Source organism: Apaloderma vittatum, unplaced genomic scaffold, assembly GCF_000703405.1.
Source record: "Apaloderma vittatum isolate BGI_N311 unplaced genomic scaffold, ASM70340v1 scaffold16782, whole genome shotgun sequence".
NCBI lineage: Eukaryota > Metazoa > Chordata > Aves > Trogoniformes > Trogonidae > Apaloderma > Apaloderma vittatum.
The window spans coordinates 2,994-23,771 of NW_009705398.1; the positions used below are offsets into that span (position 1 = coordinate 2,994).

At 43.8% G+C, this 20,778-nt stretch overlaps 1 protein-coding gene across 1 annotated transcript; it reads left to right on the forward strand.

Annotated features, from left to right (window-relative positions):
* The first annotated feature begins 3,874 nt into the window (after positions 1-3,874).
* LOC104269055 (adapter protein CIKS-like) lies at positions 3,875-18,407 on the forward strand. The gene is made up of 8 exons (XM_009865391.1): positions 3,875-3,890; positions 4,158-4,910; positions 8,002-8,191; positions 10,427-10,602; positions 12,812-12,900; positions 14,709-14,777; positions 17,099-17,215; positions 18,297-18,407. The coding sequence occupies exons 1-8, from the start codon at positions 3,875-3,877 to the stop codon at positions 18,405-18,407; spliced, it is 1,521 nt and encodes a 506-aa protein (XP_009863693.1).
* The last annotated feature ends 2,371 nt before the right edge of the window (positions 18,408-20,778 follow it).

Here is a 20,778-nt window from a genome sequence, read left to right on the forward strand (position 1 = left end):
TTGTTTTTACTCAGATATTTAGAGTAATTTTCATCATGTTTAGCTCATGTTACACAGGAAGGAAACAAGGCTGCCATTTAAATACTAAGTTGATTCGAGAGATATAGAGGCATTTATCTTTTCAGAGGGCTAACCTAATAAAGATATTTTAAAGTACGCCATTTGAAGAGTTTGTTAGCTGATCATTTGCAATATAGTTTAATAAAGCCTTAATATACTGCTTCCAAAAGACAGAGTAAATACACTAAATAACAAACTTGCAGAAAACAAGTCTGATTTTTTTCTGCCCATGTTGTGCCTTTCATTATGTTCCAGAGTCTGTGCATGATCTGTTTCAGAGATAGCCAGATGTTAGTAATGGAACTAGAAAAAGAAAAAAAAAAATAGACCAAAAACTTTGGAGATTGGAGCCTCCAAAGGAATTTAGGAACTTTTAAATCCCATCTGACACTTGATCCAAACCCTGCTGAAGACAATAACGAGACTCCCATTTACTTCACTGAACTCTGGACTGAGTTCCCACTTTCTCCACAGAAATCTGTTCTTGTCACAGTGCAAAGCGAAAGGCTATTGAATATAGAGGATCTGAATTCACAATTGTCCTAGTTTTGGCTGGAACAGAGTTTATTTTCCTCCTATTAGCTGGTACAGTGCTGCGTTCTGGATTTAGTGTGAGAATAATGTTGATAACACGCTAATGGTTTAGTTGTTGCTAAGTAGCTCTTGTCCTAAGTCTAGAAACTTTCAGTTTCCCATGCTCTGTCAGCGAGCAGGTGCACAAGGAGCTGGGAGGGATCGTGGCCAGGACAGCCAAAGGGATTTTCCCTACCATGGAACAACATGCTCCCTGTAGAGACTGGGGAGAGGTGGCCAGGGAGGGGCAGATCGCTCCTCAGGCATCAGTCACCAGGGTGGTGAGCAATTGCATTGTGCATCACTTGTCTGTTCTTGGGTTTTATTTCTCTCTCTTTTTTTGTTGTCTGCCTTTTCGTTGCAATTATTGCTTTCATTATTATTATTATGATTACTTGTTTTGATTATTATTACTATTATCATACTTTATTTTAGTATTGTTATTGAACTGTTCTTATCTCAACCCACAAGTCTTAGTTGTGGAGGAGTGAGTGACTGTGTGGCTGGTTGGGGTTAATCCACAACAAAAGTGTTTTCTATCATCTTGATTAATTCAGAGATCATGTTTGGGTGTTTGCTAAGGATTATATCTAATGGGAGTGATGCTCAGACAATACATGTGGCTAAAGAGATGGAGCAGTACTCCACAGCTGAGCTTCTATTTCGTGAACACCAGAGTGAATTTTGCACAAGGAACCGGTTCAGTGGAGATGCTCAGTGGCAGCAATCCAAGTTGGCAGTAAGATTTATGCTTCTCCAGTGTGTGGCATTCAGCTTACGAGCAAATGGACAGAGATATCCACAAGTCGAAGCATGTCTGAACAGACACTTCGAGGACAGATGATCCAAGGGTCAGGTTTACAAAGCTGTTGAGGTGACTGAAAGGCAGATGCCTTGCAGAGTGGCTGACACCTAACCTTCACAGGTGCTTCTAACCTAGTGGAGAGTGATAGAACGAGGGGAAATGGATCCAAATTGCACTACGGGAGGTTCAGGTTAGATATTAGGAAGAATTTCTATACTGAAAGGGTTGTCAGCCATTGGAACAGGCTGCCCAGGGAGATGGTTGAGTCACCATTCCTGGAGGTGTTTAAGAGACGGGTGGATGTTGCACTGAGGGGCCTTGTTTAGCAGGTTGATAGGGCTGGGACCAATGCTGGACTCCATGATCTTGAGTCTTCCAGCTGAAACTGTTCTATGACTCCATGATTCTATGATTCTATGATTCTATGATTCTCTAAGTCTGGCAGAGGTCCACTCAACAGCTGAACATTGTGATTCGTGTAAATCTGACTTTGCCCTGTACTTGTTCCCGTGAGTCACCACTGCAGGGCAGTCATTATTTAAACTGCCATCTGACCAAAGGTCCCAGGTAAATGACATTTTGCCACCGTCGCACAGGGCAGCACAAGTCCCCATCGTATTGCAGTGCTCATTGTGAGAGCTCAAGGTTTTGCCTTTCCCCTCCCATCGGTTACGACTGTCGGAGGAGAACCGTGACTCAGCTAGCGGGGGCCGGTGTTGGTGACGTGGCATAGAGGAAAAGGGATGCAAACCGCAGGGAGAGATGTGTGATGGTGGTGAGCTGACTGTCAGGATTTCAAGCCTGGGTGCTCGTATGGGAAGAAGCTGGTTTGGCAGCAGACCCAGAGCTCGCACGCAGGGGGCTGCAGCTGTCGGAGCAGCAGCGTGCTCACTGTGTTGGTGCGACTAATAGCTGCTCTGAGGACTTGCCTACATGGGAAAATTTACCAGAATAATTATCCCTCTGTAATTATCCCAGGATAACTCTCCCTGTGGATATGCTTATTATAACAGAGGGGATATATGAATATATGGCAAATCTTCTGCATAGATGGATTTTTAACTTACACAGAAGAGTATTTGCGCTGCAGCCTAGCAGCAAAGCACAGTTTTTATCCTACTCCCCAGCAAACGTTACACCCAGAATTTTCTATGCCAGAGGTACTTTTAGGGGCAAGTACATGTCATTTCATCGGATCAGCATGGATGAAAAGCCCTCTTGCCCTGTAGCATGAAGCACATCATTTGTTTTTACAGAATCACTATGGGAGCCAGGATAAAGATTGGGACACTGCCTCACACCTCTGTGCTCCCGTTCAACTGTTTTGTAATACTCTGGTCGTTTGACCTTTCCATTCAAGCTATTGTGACTGAAGTTGTGAGAAATGTTTGGATTGCTGAAAGATCCTCAAACATGTTGTGATTTTAACTTTCTTTACCAGGCTTTCAAGACAGATTCTGTTGCCAAACGTTGTCATGCCTGTTGCTTGAGTGCTTAGTTCATTCTTCTCTGATGACTACTTGGGATTTTAGCTTCTCCACTGTGATAGAAGGAAAATGGCTGGGGAAATGATGAGCATTGGGCTTGTTTCTACTATACGTGGTAGCAGATAAAATCTACTGGGAGTAAGCTAATCTGGATAAGAGGATGAAGACGGGTGCACTTCCAGAAACCTACTCAGCATTCATCCATCACTACTGCTGTCATTCTGCATGAAGGAGGAGCAGAAGCGTCCATCATTAGGGATCACTTGGATGGGCCAAATTTACTGACAGCACCCCTAAAAGAGATAATTTTGATGTTTGGGCCCAAGCCAATTCTGAAGGAAGGGAAAAAACAATCCAGACAGTAAATGACGTCTCTAAATTGGCTTTTAATTTTCAATAGTTTGAAATAACAACAGTCACGTGATAATAGGCTGAAGTGATTTGATATTAAAAAAAAAAAGCAGCAACACTTGCAAACAAGCTTTGGAGTTGAAATTATTCAGCTCGGTGTATGGTGAAGTTCAGATCTGAGGCATCAGTGTGAAGCTATTATTAGAAGGTCTGGAGAAAAAGAACTGCAAGTGATTGTATTCCCTGGAACATGCCTGCACCGAACCTCCATTTCTAAGCAGCCTGCTTGCTCTTTTGTCAGGTGCAGAAATTACATCTGAGGGACAGCTCATGTGCTTTTTCCCCCCTCCAGTCTCAGCAGCAACAAACAGTTCCAGAAATCCCATAAAAGGGTCTGTTTTGCGCAATGCGATTTCCGGAACGCTAACTGGTAGTTGTTTTCCAGTCTCTGAGATAGAGTTATTTTAGGATTATTGCCTGTGTGAAACTGTACCATGTTCACAAGAGTCCTTTCTCTTGTTTTCCAGTTTGCTGGAAAATCCTGGCCTTGCAGTAAGGCAGCTGACTTTCGTTTCCAGAGTGACTGCAAAACTTGGAAATGGCCTCTGTGTCAGGTTAGTCCAAATTACAACTCTGTGCTAGCAACACTCCAGTTAACCCTGTTTTTAACTTAACTTTCTTGCTTTGCCAATATCCAGCCAGACTTCTCTTGCTATCTTCCACCTATTTTTAAAAAAAAAAAACACATAAAAATACAAAGAACATAAAGGATACATACTGCTCTTTGGTGTTCCAGCTCACAGTCATCGTGTGCGAAATGACGACAAGCGTTTGTCTGTATGGCTGTCCATCTACAGTGTTTCTTGTCCTATTTTTTTCAGGGTCTTCAGTGAGTCGAAGCATACCAGTTGAAGTGGATGAATCCATGCCATGGTCCCCATTTCCTGAACATGTCTTAGAAAAGGCTTTGCAGCTTTCTGGAGAGGATATGGAGGATGAGGAGTCCCAGAGACCACGTGTCCCTCGAACACCTCAGCCTGTGGCCAATCTGTCATGCCTCTGCAGAACACCAGCACATCATCAGTTACAATCCATGGAGCCAGACAGCAGCTTGTGGTCCAAATACACGGATCCTGATGGAGATGGATGCTCCTCTTCCCCCAATGAATCAATAGCTGGAGTAGTTCCCTCCAAGATGCATCTTGTAGCTATGGACAAACCAGGCATGTGGCCAAGATCACGGCTTTCAGCTGACACTGAGCACAACTCTAGTAAATCAGAGCAGAGCTTGTCTGACACTCCTGAGGGCTCGCTGGAGGAGAGCAGACAAGGGAGGTCACAGTCACTGCAACGCTTGGGAAACAGACCCCCATCAGAGCTGGGGACCATGGACACAGGGTGCAACTCCCAGTCACGAGATGTCATGGGCATCAGGCACCTGGAGCCCCCCTTACCACTGGTGTCTGTGGTGAACTCCCAGGATCTCCCAGGACCACTGATTTCCAGAGAGTTTTTCAGACCTGAGCAGCAGCAGTGCCCCGTGTGCCAGCACTTGCCCCATCCCAACGCCCCCTCGCAAGCCCACGGCTGCTTCGAGCACCGCAGCCCCGCAGAGCAGCACCCCCAGGGCCCATGTGAGTAACACTGCTCACCCCACGGGAGGTTTTCCAGGTGTACCAGAGCCATCCGTCACCAAGCTGGTGTTTTCCTACTGCGCTTAATAGCAATGCATGGCATGCAATTATCAACATCTTTAAATATCTATTTGCAGTCCATTTCATATTTCTAGATTTTCAGGTTACACAGCCAGACTCTCTGATGCAGAACCCCCGAGCCAGATAAAAAGTTAGAGAGGCTCACAGTTACTCATCAAATGAAGGCCAATGATTTTGCCTAGAGACCGGCCTGTGTCAGTCACACTGAGCATTCACAGCTTTCTCCCTGCTGTTATTTCATATTCTAGTCATTTCCTTCCTCCTTGCATCAGTCATTCAGCAGCCTCCTATACTGACTTAATTCCTGTTGCTTTCATAATTTCCTTGCTTCCCAAAGTTGAGAATTTCCTGCCAGAATCAGGACGCGAGGTTACCCTTGTTCTCTGTAAATAGTATCTCCCAGTATTATGACCAAATTGACCCATGTGTTTTATTTCTATGTGAAAAGAGCATGACATCTATCATCCTCATTTTTTTCTGTTGTCAGCTGAAATGAAAGCTCGTTACTTAAGATGGAGCCCTCTCAGCTGCTGGTGATTGTATCACTGAACGCTGATGTGACTCCATCAATATGGGTGTTTTGGCTCTTGGAGACTACAATGCAGTTTACAGCCTGCTGTTAATTAGTATTCCTTTTAAATCTCTGAGATTTTTATCTGTTATGAAGTGAGCTTTGAACATTCAACAGCAATATCATTGTTTTAATACAATTTATATTACATTAGACTCATGAGACCCAATCCCATTTTAGGCTGGCTTTATAATAAAAAGCTGTAGGCCTATATTGATAACCCTCGCCCTTTTTTCTCTTTTTAACCTTCTGTTGACTACACAGCATTTTATATTACATGTGTTTGAGGAGTTTTGTCATTCCAGCAATGCGCTATAATTAGGTATATGAAAAAGAGAGAGTATCAGAGCCTCAGTTTTCACCTCTGATCTTGGGACTTTGGAAAGGGGAGAGGTCTGCAGACGGACTTTCTTCCATGTTGAGAGCTGAACATTTGCAAAACAACCTCTGGTTTTCTTTTCATACTTTATCCTTTCAATTCAGCTTAAGCAGACAAAGAGCTGGTTGCACAACACCCCTTACTATTTACCTCCGTTTACCTCCTCCACACATGGGCATCGTGAGAAGTAGGACATTTAGTGAATGAGGCCATTTTTGTTTTAAAGCAGGAACTCTGAAAGGCTCTTTTTAGAAAAAAGAAACTACTGTTTCAACCACATCCAGAGGGCAAAAAGAATAGAGTAAACTCAGATGGCTGGAGCAGATTTGGTCAAGACCAAGAAGCTGGCAACTGTTCTCCTGGTTCTCACATGCCCGGTACACTGTAAATCACCTCCCGACAGCTCCTTGTGTTTCAGATAATTGTTGGGCAGTGGCAGCCCACAACAAAGCTCTGCAGTTTGTGTGTTGCAACGTGCCTCTCCCAGGGAATAGCAGTTGTGCCTGTAAGGTCTAAGCTGGCTCCAGACACCTGCTAGTTGAGATACAACAGCAAAACTGCTTCTGAGGTCAAAGAAATCCTCACAGCAATGCTATGTGCCCAGGGACCATTATTTCAGATATTTATATATGAGTGCTGTTGGGGTGTGCACACCTGGCTGTGCTGTGCATCTGAACGGCAGTGGCTGCATCCATTAAAATACTGTAGTGTCAGGCAGATCTAAAGGAAGCTGGTGAAACACTGGCCTAAAAACCTATACACCAAACTGAATCTCCCAGAGCCCTGCCACCTTCCCTAAAGCCGGTCTTGAGGAACCCATGAGAAGACTATACTTTCTCCCAGCCTCTTTTGCCCTGTCCTGTTGCAAATAGTTAAGAGGGGCAGCAGGAAAATCTTCTAAAACCATCTCAACAAATGTTGCCCTCTCACAGTTTCATCAGAAATCTCTTTGCAATTGTGGGGTTGGTTGTTGTTTTTTAAAGTATTTGCTCATGGAATTGGACTATTTCATCAGAGCTTTGTTTTCTTTCTTTTTCTCCCCCTCCTTTTAAAAAAAAATAGGAAAATTGGTCCTCATGGCTGCTAGGAAAAGGAAAGCATGACCCCAAAATAGCTAAAAGGATTTAAAAAAACAGTTGTGGGGGCGGGAGAGTGTTTGAGTGCAGCAGCTTTCAGAACCAGCTCATAACACCATAATCATGTAGCGCTAATAAGCCCTGCCAGGCTGGACTTTGATCTGCGCACAGCAGCTTGGAAGTGTGCAGAGCTGCTGCCTAATGAAAACTGCAAAACAGAAAGGCTGAATTAAAAAAAAAAAAGAAAAAAAGTAGTTTTCCCCATTTGGGAAACAAACAGCTTACATTGCTTTGTTTTTCAGTTTATGCCAACAGTTCCACCGTACATTAGTTATTAAACAGCATTATGTGTGCGTGAGCAATACCGGTAAGGTTTTGCAGAATTACTTGAGCAAAATTGCCACTTTGGGCTTTCCTTGCAGCCTCCTGGATGGCAACAGGAGCAGCAGCAAGGCCTTAAAAGGTCGCTTAGGCAGAAAATTCATACAGGGTGAAGTAACAAACCAAGAGATTATTTTTTCTCTTTTCATTTACAATAATCACAGTCTGTTTAGCCTTAGTATTGCAAACTGATTTGTTCCAGGATTTTGCATCTGCTTTCATGAGAACATTGGGATGATTCATTTTTGCTAGTTATTGCCAAAAAGAAATTAAAAAGGAAACAACAACACAACAACCAAAAAACACTGAGGCATGGCAAGTGCAGGGACAAAGCAGCCGTGAATGTTTAACTGTCAGTTGTCCCAACAGCCCGAGTCGGGATGGGGATCTGAGCCGTGCCACATGTGAACTCGCAATAGGAAACTTCAGACTGTAAAACATTCCTTCATCTGGCTTCTTTCAGATCAAGATGCCCACAAATGCCTCCAAAGTGCTCAGTTTTCTGAGACATGAAGGAGGACGTGCCTGGAAAGGAATAAAGACAGAGGCAAAAATGTATTGGCTGAAATGATAGTTGCTGCCCTTATTTTCTCACCCTCCCAGATGGCAGAGCTCCTTACCAACATTTTGCACACACATCGCAACCGCTTCCTCCTGTTCCTGGACCTTGCATGAGAGTTATCCGCCCGGCCCAACAAGTCATCCCAAATTATTCAAACCTTCGTGGTCCCAAGGGCACCAGAGATCGACTGCCCCAGGGGCTGTGCTCCTCCCCTGGTCCTCCTCGATTCCCGTAAGTACTTCTCAGGGGGGGGGTGTTGTGTGCGGTGGAAGCTCTTCTGATCTGCTTTTGTGGGCTTTCAATTAATAATCCCGAAGCCTTGTGATGTTAGCATGCCTGGGCTGCAGGGGTACATGCGAGATGCTGCGTAGTTTTCTTTATTTGCTATTTTACACCCAACAGGAGCCTGACCTTACCCTAGAGAACTTCAAAGCCAGATACCTGATATGTCGTTACAGCGCACCCTGAAATGCATGTGTTAAGGAAGATAAACACTTGAAGGTTAAAGCGGTGAGGGGTTGAAAAATATCTCTGTTGAAACCTTAGAGATCTCCTGCTCAAGAGCAAAGGTCAATTCAGCAGCTCGCTGCAGTCTTCAGCTTTACGCTGGACCAGCCTGGGATACCTCAGTCATTGGCTTCCAGTGATTTCCTTATCTCTTCTGTAGTGCAGAGAAAAAGGGAGAAAATCTTATCCATCACTGATATAACCCTACATTGCAGTTTGCAGCCTTTTTTATGATTTTTCATGTAATGACAGAATACCACATGTCTAGCACTTTTCCTCTAGGGCTTTTTGACTGGTAAATATTAATTTACCAGGCTTTCTATCTCCCTCCTTCTACGTATGTCATTAACAGATGAGAAATACTGTCCATGCAAGGTTTTCTCGAGACTCAGCCACATGAAGACAAATTGAAGCTTCAGGTATTGAGGACATCTGCAATCAGACCATTTTTATTCAAGTGCCACAATACTTTTGGAGGTGCTAAACTTACAAGCATCTGTGTTTGAAAACGTCCATTCACATGACATGGTCGTGGCAGAAAGCTGGGATAAGAGGCAGGACAAAAGAGGGATGACTGAAATACCACACTGCTCTGGCCTGTGAAAGATTAGGGGCTGTGGCAGAAAAGTGACAGTAAGATAAGGCAGTGCCTGCAGCAGAGATAATTGCACTGAAGAGTTTGTACAGAAATATAAAAATACTGAGGAGTAGTGGGTATCCTTTGCAGTAGTAAAATTTAAATACAGACTCCTAATTTTTGTCGCATTTGTTAGATAAGGTGAAGTTTGGTGAAGATCTGTAAATTAGCCTGTAAATTAAGCTAGGGTTTTTTTGTAATCTTTGATAAGGTATGTGCTGCTTTTCTTGATACTTTCTTCTACTGAAAGAAATCCAGAATATGCAGAGTCTGTCCTGTGGCTGCGGGGCTGGTGTTTGCCTGCTGATTCCAGGAACGGCAGTTATATGTTGGTAATATTTGCCTATAGATTATTTTGTAACAGAAAACATCTGTACCAAAATGAATAAACCAAATCTTAATGTGACAACAGAAAACATGCTGTGACCAGCCTGTCATCATTCATTTAAGGAAAGCAAAGAAGAAAAAAAGAGTGGGCTTGATTGACTAAACATCACTGCTCGGTGAGGAAAAGCTCCCAGAGCAACCCAACACTCGTCCAACAGATTCAACCCAGCAGATTCAAAGCACACCTCATGTAAAAAAATCTCTTTAGATTCCCCTTCCTGTTGACCTAAATTGTGAAGCCAAAGTGTAGTAGGACAAGAACTGTTAAGCTTCTCAAAATCATCCTTTTCTCTGTTTTGTTACAACAAAGAAGACATTAGGCAAGGTTATTGCAGGCCTGGAGCACAGATCGCTGACGTGAGAACTCCTTGTTGAGTGTGTTGTTGCTGGTCAAGAAATTGTGTTCCCTTGAGCAAAATTTTTGAGTTCTGTCCAAAACTAGAGACTCTCCAAGCTGTCTCAGAGCTGAAGTTCACTTGTACGTCCATTTTTCCCAAACCCCACCTTGTGCTGTACCTCCTGTGCTGCACAGGACATCCTGAGAGCACCTGAGGTGCCATGAAGAGCCCTTCAGATAGTGGGAAGAGGTTACCCAAGTGCCACCCTGCTCCGAAATGTGCGTAACAACATCATCGACACAGCATTGTTTTGCGCTTAGAAATGGCCTTTACTTCTGTTAAGTGCAAACTGAACAGCTTTCAGCTATGAGGTGCATTTACTTCCTGTGGCTAATGTTGCTTCTCCAGTAAACTGCTTCTTGTGGTAGACTATCACCAAGGTATCCGTTCAAAACATGCTGCAATAACTAGAAATGCCGAGCCAAGCATTTCTTTTCCTAGCTAATATGCAAATAAAATTCTTAGCAAAAAACAAACAAACTGAATTTTGCCTGAAAAGACATACTTTTTAAATCTTCCCTTGCTCTTCTTTTTTAGAAACCAGCTATACAACCAGCTACCTAATGGTCAGCTGCCCCCCAAAGCATGTGGGCCGGATGAAGCATGCTGTTGTCCTTCTGACAATTTTCCATCTCCAGCTGCCGTCCCGAGACCTCTCAGTAACCCTGCAGCCAAGGGAACTCTGAGAACCAGCAATTTGCCAGAGGAGTTGCGTAAGTGGTTAGCAGATTTGTTCTGTGCAAGATTTTACAGCGCAGCCTGACAGCTTTAGGTGGGAAAGCTCCAGGGGGCAGAAGGCAGGGGAAACAACATTAAGACACGAAGATAAGAAGGAAAGAAAATACTGAGTGTCACCACATCTGTAGGGTATGAGCATTTGTGTTTGGCAGGATGGAATTATCCCCTTGAATCCTAAAAACATAATTGTCATTAATTGCTTGTTATTTTGTTTACAAAAAATAAATGCCATTTAGATTGCTTTCATGACTTCTTGCTAAACAGGATGTCCCTTTGAGGTGGGAGGCACTGAAGCTTACAGTAAAAGACCAATAACAAACAAAGCCCTAGGGATAAAGCTCTTCTGCCTGTCCCAAACCAGACAAATATGTTGAGTCTCGACCTCAGTTTCTCCCTGACCTGGTGAGGGGGGAGGACTTTGGGCCAGCAGCCCACACCAAGGGCTGAGGGCAGCACAGGTGCTGGCTGAGGTGCTTCCCCTGCTGCCAGCCCCTGAAGCATTTTCACCCTTCAATTCTTAGGGGAAATTCAGGTTTCAGAAAACTGACTTCCTTCTTGATGCTATGCTGGCTAGCAGGTGAGATATACTGTTGCTAAGAACCCTCCACATCTCTGCTGAAGTTTTCATTTTTCCTTTATTCTTCATTTTGTGCATCACCTTTCAGATCCAGACAGTTACATTTCTCTTGCCTGTGGGAGTGATGACACTGGATACCACTCTTGGGTAGACTCTACTGTCCTGGTTTGAGTCATTTTACTTTTCAGCTAAGTTTCTTCTAAGAGACTGCACTTTCTGAAGTCAGCAGCATGTTTTTGCAGACAGAGTCTGCTACTAGCAGTGATAACACCTGATGTTTACAGTTACTGCCAAAGACTGGTATGCAGAAGGGCTCTTGCTTACACTTGCTCCTGTAGTAACCAAGGTTACTGATGAATCTTGTGTACCACGTTGAGGTGCAGGGAAGTAAAAGTGTCATAAGGAAGTGAAAAGATGGCACCTCCAGGGAGGAATGGACAGAATGAGTGATCTAAAGCAGACCAACAAAGTATTCCATTGCATTCCATATACATCATATTCACTATAAATCTGAGGGATCATGGGGGTTAAACCCTTTCCTTCAATGGCTGGCATCCAAGGAGGATTCTGTCCATTCTTCTGCCTTTGATCTGATCCTGAGTTCCCAAATATAGCTCCTCTGTCTGGTTCCCCTCTGCTGCTGAGCCTGGGGCTTCCCTGGTGCTGCCTGCTCTGCAGCATCAGTGGGGATTGCTACTGGGTGGGGAGTTGGCTTCAATATCAGTTTTGTATATATTTATATGTATTTTATTGTTTTCATTATTTTCTGATTAGTGCTATAATTGTTTTATTAAAGCTGGTTTGGTTGTTTTTTTTTTTCCAATCCATGTCTCTGCCTCATTCCCTTTCCCCTCCCTTTTGAGGAGGGAGAGGGGTTAGAGAGCATCTGTCATTCATTTAGTGGCCAGCCCAGCCCTAACCCTTGACACCTACTTTATCAGTCAGTGTGTCCTAGATCCAGGCATTACTGGATAAAATTGTGTCATTTGTGATAGCACACACAGCTGGATTAGATTAGCCAGCTGGTTCAACCCTGACCTGCAAGCCCATGATTCTTTACTTAGTAAGAAAACTCCCTCCATGTCGGCTAGGACAGCTGGAGACATCGCTGTCACCAGCCATCCATCCTGCCTGTACGGGGTGTTAATTCTGCGGTCAGGCAAGGCAGCACAGCATCCATGAGGGCTCATCAGGATCTCAGCCGGACTAGTGAGGTCTAGGGGCAAGCTGTGCTGGTTGCAGTTGGTGCAGGTGGCATGAGCCCAGGGTGGGCGCCCAACCTCACCTGTGCCAAAAGGGCTGGGGAATAAGCAGCTCTGGCAGCAGGGCAGGGTGAGCGGCAGAGTGGGGTTTCCCTCCACAGCTTCCACAGGAGCTCTTGCCAGTGGTCGGGCAGTAGGAGCTTAAATCTGGAGCAAGGTTTCTCTGCAGGGAGTTGAGTTCCACGCCAAGCCACTGCGCTATCCCGTGTCCATTTCTGTAAATAATCCAAAGAGACGCAAGTGGGCAGAACCCGCAGCGCAGTGGAAAAGGAGGGCTGTGAAATTCTCACTCTCCAAATGATGTATTTTAGTGCCTTGCGTGTTCACATGGACTCTCTCTCCTAGGCAAAGTCTTTATAACCTATTCGGTGGACACAGCGGTGGAGGTGATGAAATTTGTGAACTTCCTGCTCGTAAATGGATTTCAAACTGCTGTAAGTATTCCTTCCGAAGTAAATTACTTTCAAGCAAGGGAGAGAAGAGACTTTTTTTAAAAAGAGCAGAAGCGATGCACTGTCCATTTAAATGTTTCTGTTTATCATTGCATTTTGCAGGTTAAAGAAGATACAAATAGAATGAACTAGCCTGGGCTTTAAAAGTTGTAACCTAAATGATTAGCCTTTTAATTTGTTCATATTGTAACTGATTTTTTTCTTTGAAATGTGTTTTAAAATTGACCCTGGAAAATTTCATTTTGTGGCACCAGATACCACATGCGCGATAGTACAAGGTTTTGCGATCTATTCCATTAACATTGTCTCATATTTAATCTGTAATATCAATATTAGAAAGGTCAATTTTCATGTTCATCCCATCCCAGCATTTTTTCTGTTATTTTATTGCATCACTGGTTCTTCAGATGTGAATACCGTTCTGCTAAAAAATTATCTAAAAATCTGTGTATTTGATACTGCATAATGAAACAGCCCATCTCACAGTTTCATTTGCTTTGTTATATTTTTAAGAGAGATTCTAAAAGCACTGGCCTGAAAAGGCCTGTGTTCCACTGTCTAATCCCATAAACCATCCAGATTTTCGTGTAACTTTTCATGAGATTATTTCATCATAACGTCCTTGTCTAAGGGAAACATTCACAGAGGCTCTAGGATTCACTGTTCATCAAAATCTTGGTTCGTATTTTCTTATTTCAACTACATATGTTAGCTGACCCCTCAACCTTCACCTTTTGGCTTCGAATCAGGAAAGCATTTAGGCAAGTGGCTGTCATTAAACTGAATGAGACTCAGCGGGGGGCTTTGCACACACTTATTTATTTTCATGAATCAAAGATTTTTTTCCAGAGATTGCGGTTATACCTCTCTCCAACAGTTCTGTGCTATGACCGATTCATAAGAAAGCTTTGAGCACTGCAAAGATGTGTAGCAGAAGGCTCATTAGTAGCACCTTTGTGGACAGCCAATTTTCGGAGCCTACTGCAGAATAATAAAAATCAAAAAAGGCCCCAAAGCAGGGAAACAAACATACTCTCTACTTTCAAAGAGGGAAAAAGCAAGACTTGAGGGCAGACCACAACTCTTCTATCAAAAGCTTGGAGAAGTTAATACTTACTCAATTGGTCGCAGTCACTGACTGACAGTTTCTGGGCTTACTGAACGTGAAGGGAAGTGAGCAGTGTTGGTCATGATCAGTCCTAAAAAGTCCTCCACCTCTCTGCTGTTGCTGAAATCTGAGTTACTGCAGCCAGTATCACCGACCTGGCTGACTTCCTGAAAATTTAGTCCAATGTGAAGATAAAACTTGACATTTAGTATATAGCCTTGCAGCCACAAAATAGTGGACATTTGCAGCTATGCAGATAGAGAAGAGTGGGCAGCCAGCCACCTTCATGAGATGTTTTGAGAGGCAAAAAAAAATCCCATTTTTTGAACTTTGCATGCCTAGTGTTCACTGGCAGCAGTTGTTTCTTGTTCCACTAAGCAAAAAACGCCTGGGAATTGGGAGCTGGCAGGGCAGCATGGCCAGGTGAACAGCCAGCTGAGCAGGAGCCTAGCAGTGTGCCTCCAGCAGCCCCTCCTCCACCTGCCTGGGGTGCCTGTCGAGTTCGACTCTGGACTGCAAAGAAAGGGGAAAAGTTGTGCATGCATGTGTTTGTGTTTTTTTTTCCTGAGTGAATTAGGCACACATGTTAGAAACAAGGGAAAAGAGCAGGTGCCTTTTCAGTGCTACCAAATGGAGAGGAGAGGTGAAAGGAGGCTCACCACAGACTTCTATTCTCTTGCAGATTGATATATTTGAGGACACGGTACGAGGTATTGACATCATTAAGTGGATGGAGCGCTACCTAGGTGATGTATGTAAAGGCAATTTAACCTTGTTCGTGGCAGAGGTGACCTGAGGAAAATGGCTGAATTATTCCAACAGCAACAGAATCAAAATGCAAGACCCTATGATCTTCCCTGCCCTTGCAGAAATGGCAGAGGCCTTGCAGAAAGAGCATAGGCAAATCTCACTCACTTCCATATCCTATGGTACCAAAGCTCTTTCTTAAAGAAAATTAAGTGCTAATCCTGGTATTCCTGCCAAATTTCAGTGCCGGCTGTTACATTCAGCCTGAAGTTGCCATTGGATAAGTTGTTCCTCCATCTTATTTTTAAATAGTGAATTTCAGCTACGCTTGGTTAAAGTGCTATCTGTAGTTCATCGTGGGCTGTATAGTTGTGACTAACATTCATCCAGCTTCTCACCTGTAGCTTTGAAATTCCTATCTGAAACACTGAAAAGTTCTTCTGGACAAACCATCCCATAAGTAAACTGGAAATTGGCATTCTGTTAGTTGAGTGATAGAGTTGTTCTCATCACTTTATATCTATCTAAAGGATAAAACAGAGATTTGTGTTGCTGCCAGCGCAGTCCCTCACAGTGACAACTTCCTCTGAAGTTCCTGAGCTGAGCAGTGAGTGCACATCTCCTTTATGATCAAGCTAAATGGTCCCATTGTACTAGAACAGGTGGACACAAACTGGCAATTCTGTCACCTGACAAATGACATCATGGAGTGTCTTCCCTTGATTCATGCCTTGCTGGGTAGCCACTGGGCCTCTGACTCACTCTAGGCAGGTCTCCATGGTTTGGGAACAGGATGACAAAGCGACAGAGGATTCCACCTTTGCAAGAAAACTCAACCGTCTGAGAGAGCACTGCACAGGTTTCCTAAAAGTGTCCAGCAGGACATCTTTGCTCAAGTGTGCTACCAGGCAGGCATGGTACTACTGCATGGCAGGCCACCATGGGGCCTCTGCTGCAGCAGTGCAGTCCTGCCTTCTGGGGCTTCCATCAGGACAAATTAGGCTTGGGCTCTCTGTGTGTGTAATAAAGGTACTGAAACTAGAAGCCAGGGTGTATTTGCTTTTTGCAAGAACTTAAAATACAGACTGGCAGATCTCTTTTGGGACTCCTGCATGGTCAGTAGAAGAGACTGGTATGGGCAGAGATCAATTCCCTGTCTCCACATGAGGATCCTTCTCTGCCTGCCCCAGAAATGTGGGCTTTTTTTCCTTCACTGACTGTAAGGGAAGTTTCTGCCTTCAAAACCCTTACACATGCGAGGAAGAAGGGACTGCTCGGACACGAGCAGGGGGAGGTGTGCAGTGGGGTATGTCTTGGCAAACGCTCAACATCTGTAAGTGCTTACATGCATGTCAGGCACAAGCTAAAGTAATTCTGGAGTATGTTAAGTCGGTGTAAGGGATAATGGCTCCTTACCATATTTGACCCTGTGGTGGGGCAAATTCCCTTGATATTGCACAGAAGGAAAGAGTTAATTAGGTGCCAGGCTGACTATGAGCCACAGACTTGGAAGCCTTACACGGCATGATGTGATGGGGATGAAAGACAGGCCCTAGGTAAACACAAGTAGGAGGCTTTCATCTGTTGAGCCTCTTCACTGGCCCACCATTAAGGAGGGGAGACGTTTCCCAGATATGAAGGATGACCCCTATGTGGAAACATGAGCTCAGTGGGGGCCTGGGATTAAGCAGGTCACAGGCAGGATCCGAGCTGTTGTGGCAAGGTGAGGAGCCTTGCCTTCAGCCCACTGCAGCAAGGTGAGACGGAGCTGCGAGGTACCCCTAAATCGGGCCAGGCCATCCACAACAGCCCACCCCTCTGCAATGCCACCCCTCCGCACACTTCACCACTGAAATCAGCAAGAAAATGTGTCATTTCTGTTGCAGAGAGCCCTAGATGTAGCTTCCATAGACCACTGCCTTCAGTGTCTTTATGTAGAAAAAGCTACAAATGGTTAAATAGATGCACTTTTACATAAGCTGTTGGAAAACATTTGGGTCTGAATTTGAAGATAAAACTTTTCTGTGTACATAGCCACCCTACACTGATAAAAAGTAGCTTTTTATTACAGGGATTCCAACTGTAAACTGGTAGCTGCTAATACATCTCTTGACATTTAGGTTTTCTATATTATGAGATCTCGAGAAATAATGAGGAGAATGAGTGTATGTGTTCCCCTGTATTTCCTGCCAGAATGAATGAGATCCTCTTGTGTTTGCCAAGAACATAAAGATCACTTAAAACACAAACTGGCAGATTTCCGATCTGCCTCTACCAAACATGCTGCGTTTCCCAATTTCATAAAAGTGCTTTTCTCCCTAACAGAAGACAGTGATGATAATCATAGCAATCAGTCCAAAATACAAACAGGATGTGGAAGGGGCTGAATCCCAGCTGGACAGGGATGAACACGGCTTACATACTAAATACATCCACAGGATGGTAAGCAAGGACATGCATTTGCTATTTTACAAAGACTCTGTCTCTTCTTCTCAAACGACAAATCTGTCTCCAAATGGCAGGTTCTTTGCTTTGTTTTCCCTAATCCCCATAGTTAAACACCCCCCTTTGGAATTCATTAATCCTCTCTCTCATCAGCTCCGTATGCTCATTAACATCTGCTAAGAGGTTCAAGGAAGAAAAATCCTATTAAACATGCTCATCTTATTTCTCCATATTCTTTATTGTTCGATTTTTTTTCCCTTCCTTCACCTTCTTGATCTCTTGTTGCTCTGTCCTATAGACCTGAGCACAATTTTACTGAACAGTGCCTGACCTCCCACCCTATAAACCAGCCTCTGTTGCTTCAGCCATCCCATAACCGAGGTCTTTTTTCAGGCAGCAGTAAAGCTGACTGAAAGGTGGAATTGCAAAGCCAAGGCCAGAGCTGCAAAGGGGTGGTCCTGTGTCACCGGGACCAGTGAGGGTGTCTGCATCCTGTCACAGGATGGACATTTAGCCCAGAAGAGCCCACGGAGACGTGAAACTCATCCTTGCTGCCTTTCTCACTCTATAACCCATATGATCCCCTGGTTTGATCCTGCAGTCAAACTTCTCTGAAGCTGTCACCAACAGATGAGGTCTCAGCAGTACTTTGCTGTCCTTACCACCCCCAGGATGCTGGTGTCTGGGACACGGGGAACAGGCTGGGTCCAAGCTTGGACACAGAGCTGGCCTCTGGCTGAAATCTTTCACCCTGTTGGACACTGAAGAGGGGCTTTGGTCAAGTCAAGCTTCAGTGGGTCTAGATTGATTTCATGGGATTGCAGCTGCAGCTAAACCCACAAATATTTCACACCACAGAACTAAATGCTTCAGAAATGTTGACAGATCTTTCCTGTATCCTTTCTGTAGTAATGAAGAATCAGATTAAGTGGCCAAACAAAACAATAGAGTCCACTAGCAATAGATCAAACCACTTAATGGAAGAGCAGTTTAAATGTTTTTATGCATTGGATTCAGATGCATGCGAATGAAAACTAATGTGTCGTTACAATAAATTTGTCAATTTGTTCTATTCCAGATGCAGATCGAGTTTATACAACAAGGGAGTATGAACTTCAGATTCATCCCTGTGCTTTTTCCCAATGCCAAAAAGGTAACATACATACATACATATATACTTGTCACATGATTAAGGACATATTATTTTGATCACAGTGAACCAGATGAAATCTTAAAACCAAAACCCTCAATTTACTAGTTCCTAATATCCCACTAGTAATATTCCAAAGCTACATTTTACATGAAAAGTTTATAGTTTTATGTACATGCAAATAAAAAACATTTCATCCGTGATATAAATCAGTACATAAATGTATTTCTGATGATGAATGTACAACTAAAACTCAAATTGTCTTGAGCACTAGAAGAATTTAAATGGAGAGAGGCAATCTATCCAGCAAGCATGTTTTTTATGTTAACCCTTTTATAATTTTGTCCAGATGTAATACCGATGAGTGAGATGGGAGAGATTTATGACCAATGTGAAGTGAGGATCTGGAAGAGGGTGGGTTGAGGATATAAAAATAAAGAGGATAATAAATATTAAAGTACCATTGCTTGAACTTTGATGGGCCCAAACTGCAAGGTTTTTTAGGACTTGCAATTTCATCTGCCCTCCTTACTGGTTTTGAAGATTCATTTGAGATTAAGTAAGTAATGCAGCAGATTCTCGTCTCTTCTTCCACACTCTGAAACAATCTCTTGGATTTTTACAAGGTCTGAAAAGTTAAACGGCTTCAGTTATAGTTGAGAAACTGCATTCTTCCCCAAACATAGAATGGATATATTGTATTTGTGTTGGCTTTTCATCTCTACATGCTGCATGCATTGTTGAGTAGATACAGCTGCATTTTGGAAAAGTACGGAAAGATTCCTTATGTATCTTTGGGTGCCCAAATTTTTTGGAACATGAGTCAAAGTTTAAACAATGTTGTCAATGACTGTAGGGCTGTCAAGTCCCACTGCACTTGTGAATCGTAGTGTAATTAAGCTCTTTATTTAGCCACTAATTTAATATAAGCTCAGAAATTTGAAAATATGTCCCTGGGTTTGTAAACTATGTGAGGTTGTTTGAGAATGACTGGTACCTGTGGTATTTCGTACCAATCAGCTCCCTTCCTGAGTGATCTGGTGCTTGCCTTAAGTGTTAAAAGCTGGAAGACAGCACTGGTAGGAATTGGGCAGACCAAAGAGCAGGGAACTGGTCAGCATTGCCAGTCAGTCTTTGCAGCTTGATCTGGGTGAAGAAAGGGCAGGACTGCTCCTCACCTCGGGGGGGTCCTTGAGTTCTGGCCACATGAGCAAATCATACAGCCTCCAGCCCACTGGACCTTAAGGTAAGTGGCCCAGCAGGCACTATAGATGCCTCTAGGCTTTGAGGCAGAACGGTAAACTTAGGCTAGTTTTGGCTGAGCTTTATGTATCAGGAGAATATTCAGCATATAGCAATTTTCTCAGATAGTGATCCATAAGAAATTTCCAGGGTTGGTTTATTCAGCTGCTCCTATCAAAGCATCAGGCTCCAGGCAGCCTTCCTGCCCATCCTCTGTAGTCCACATCACCCTTCATTTTTTCAAAAGGTGCTTTTCTCATCTAAATTATGCAGATCAGCATTTTCTGTCGCCATTAAGCTTAGATCTTTCTCCATGCAGTCCTTCAGTATATCATAGAATCATTAAGATACCTTCTACCTTCATCTAATTTGTTAACAATAATATAACTGAGGACATCATGGGTGGAAGGAGAGCACCAGAGCCTGAACAAGTTGCAGTAATGAAGTCTGTGGGCAGTCAGAGGAAGCGAGGTACCTGAAAAATGCCACATGCATGTTCAATTGGATGATGCTGATAGACAAGCTACTTTCGTTTTATCTTCTTTATACTATCTTCTACATGTTCAAGTACTACTGTAGCTAACAGTGGAAAAGAGCAGGAAAGCTGTCGTGGTTTGACCCTGGCCAGCAGCCAGCTACCCACACAGCCGCTCTCTCACTCCCCCTTCTCCACTCTACTGGGGGAGAAAATATTTCAAAGGGCTTAATGTTTGAGATAAGGACAGGGAGATCACTTTCATTTACCATCCCGGGCAAAACAGACTTGATTTTGGGGAAATTAATTATATCTATTAAGAGAGGAGTAGTGAGAAGTAAGAAAAAACAAATAGATCTTAAAAGCAGAACACCTTCCCCCCATCCCTCCCCTCTTCTCGGGCTCAACATCAATCCCGATTTCTCTACCTCCTCCCCACCGAGCAGCGCAGGGAGACAGGGAATGGGGGTTATGGTCAGTTCATCCGATGTTGGTTCCACCGCTTCTTCACTCCGGAGAAGGACTTTTCACTCTTCCCAGGGTCATTGTGGGGTCCCTCTCACGGGAGACAAGCTTCACGCTCTCTTCTCCGACGTGAGTCGTCCCACGAAGGGCAATTCATCACAAATGGCTCAACGTGAGACACCTCATGAGGGGCAATGCACCCCTCCTGAGTCTGAGGTGCAGTCCTTC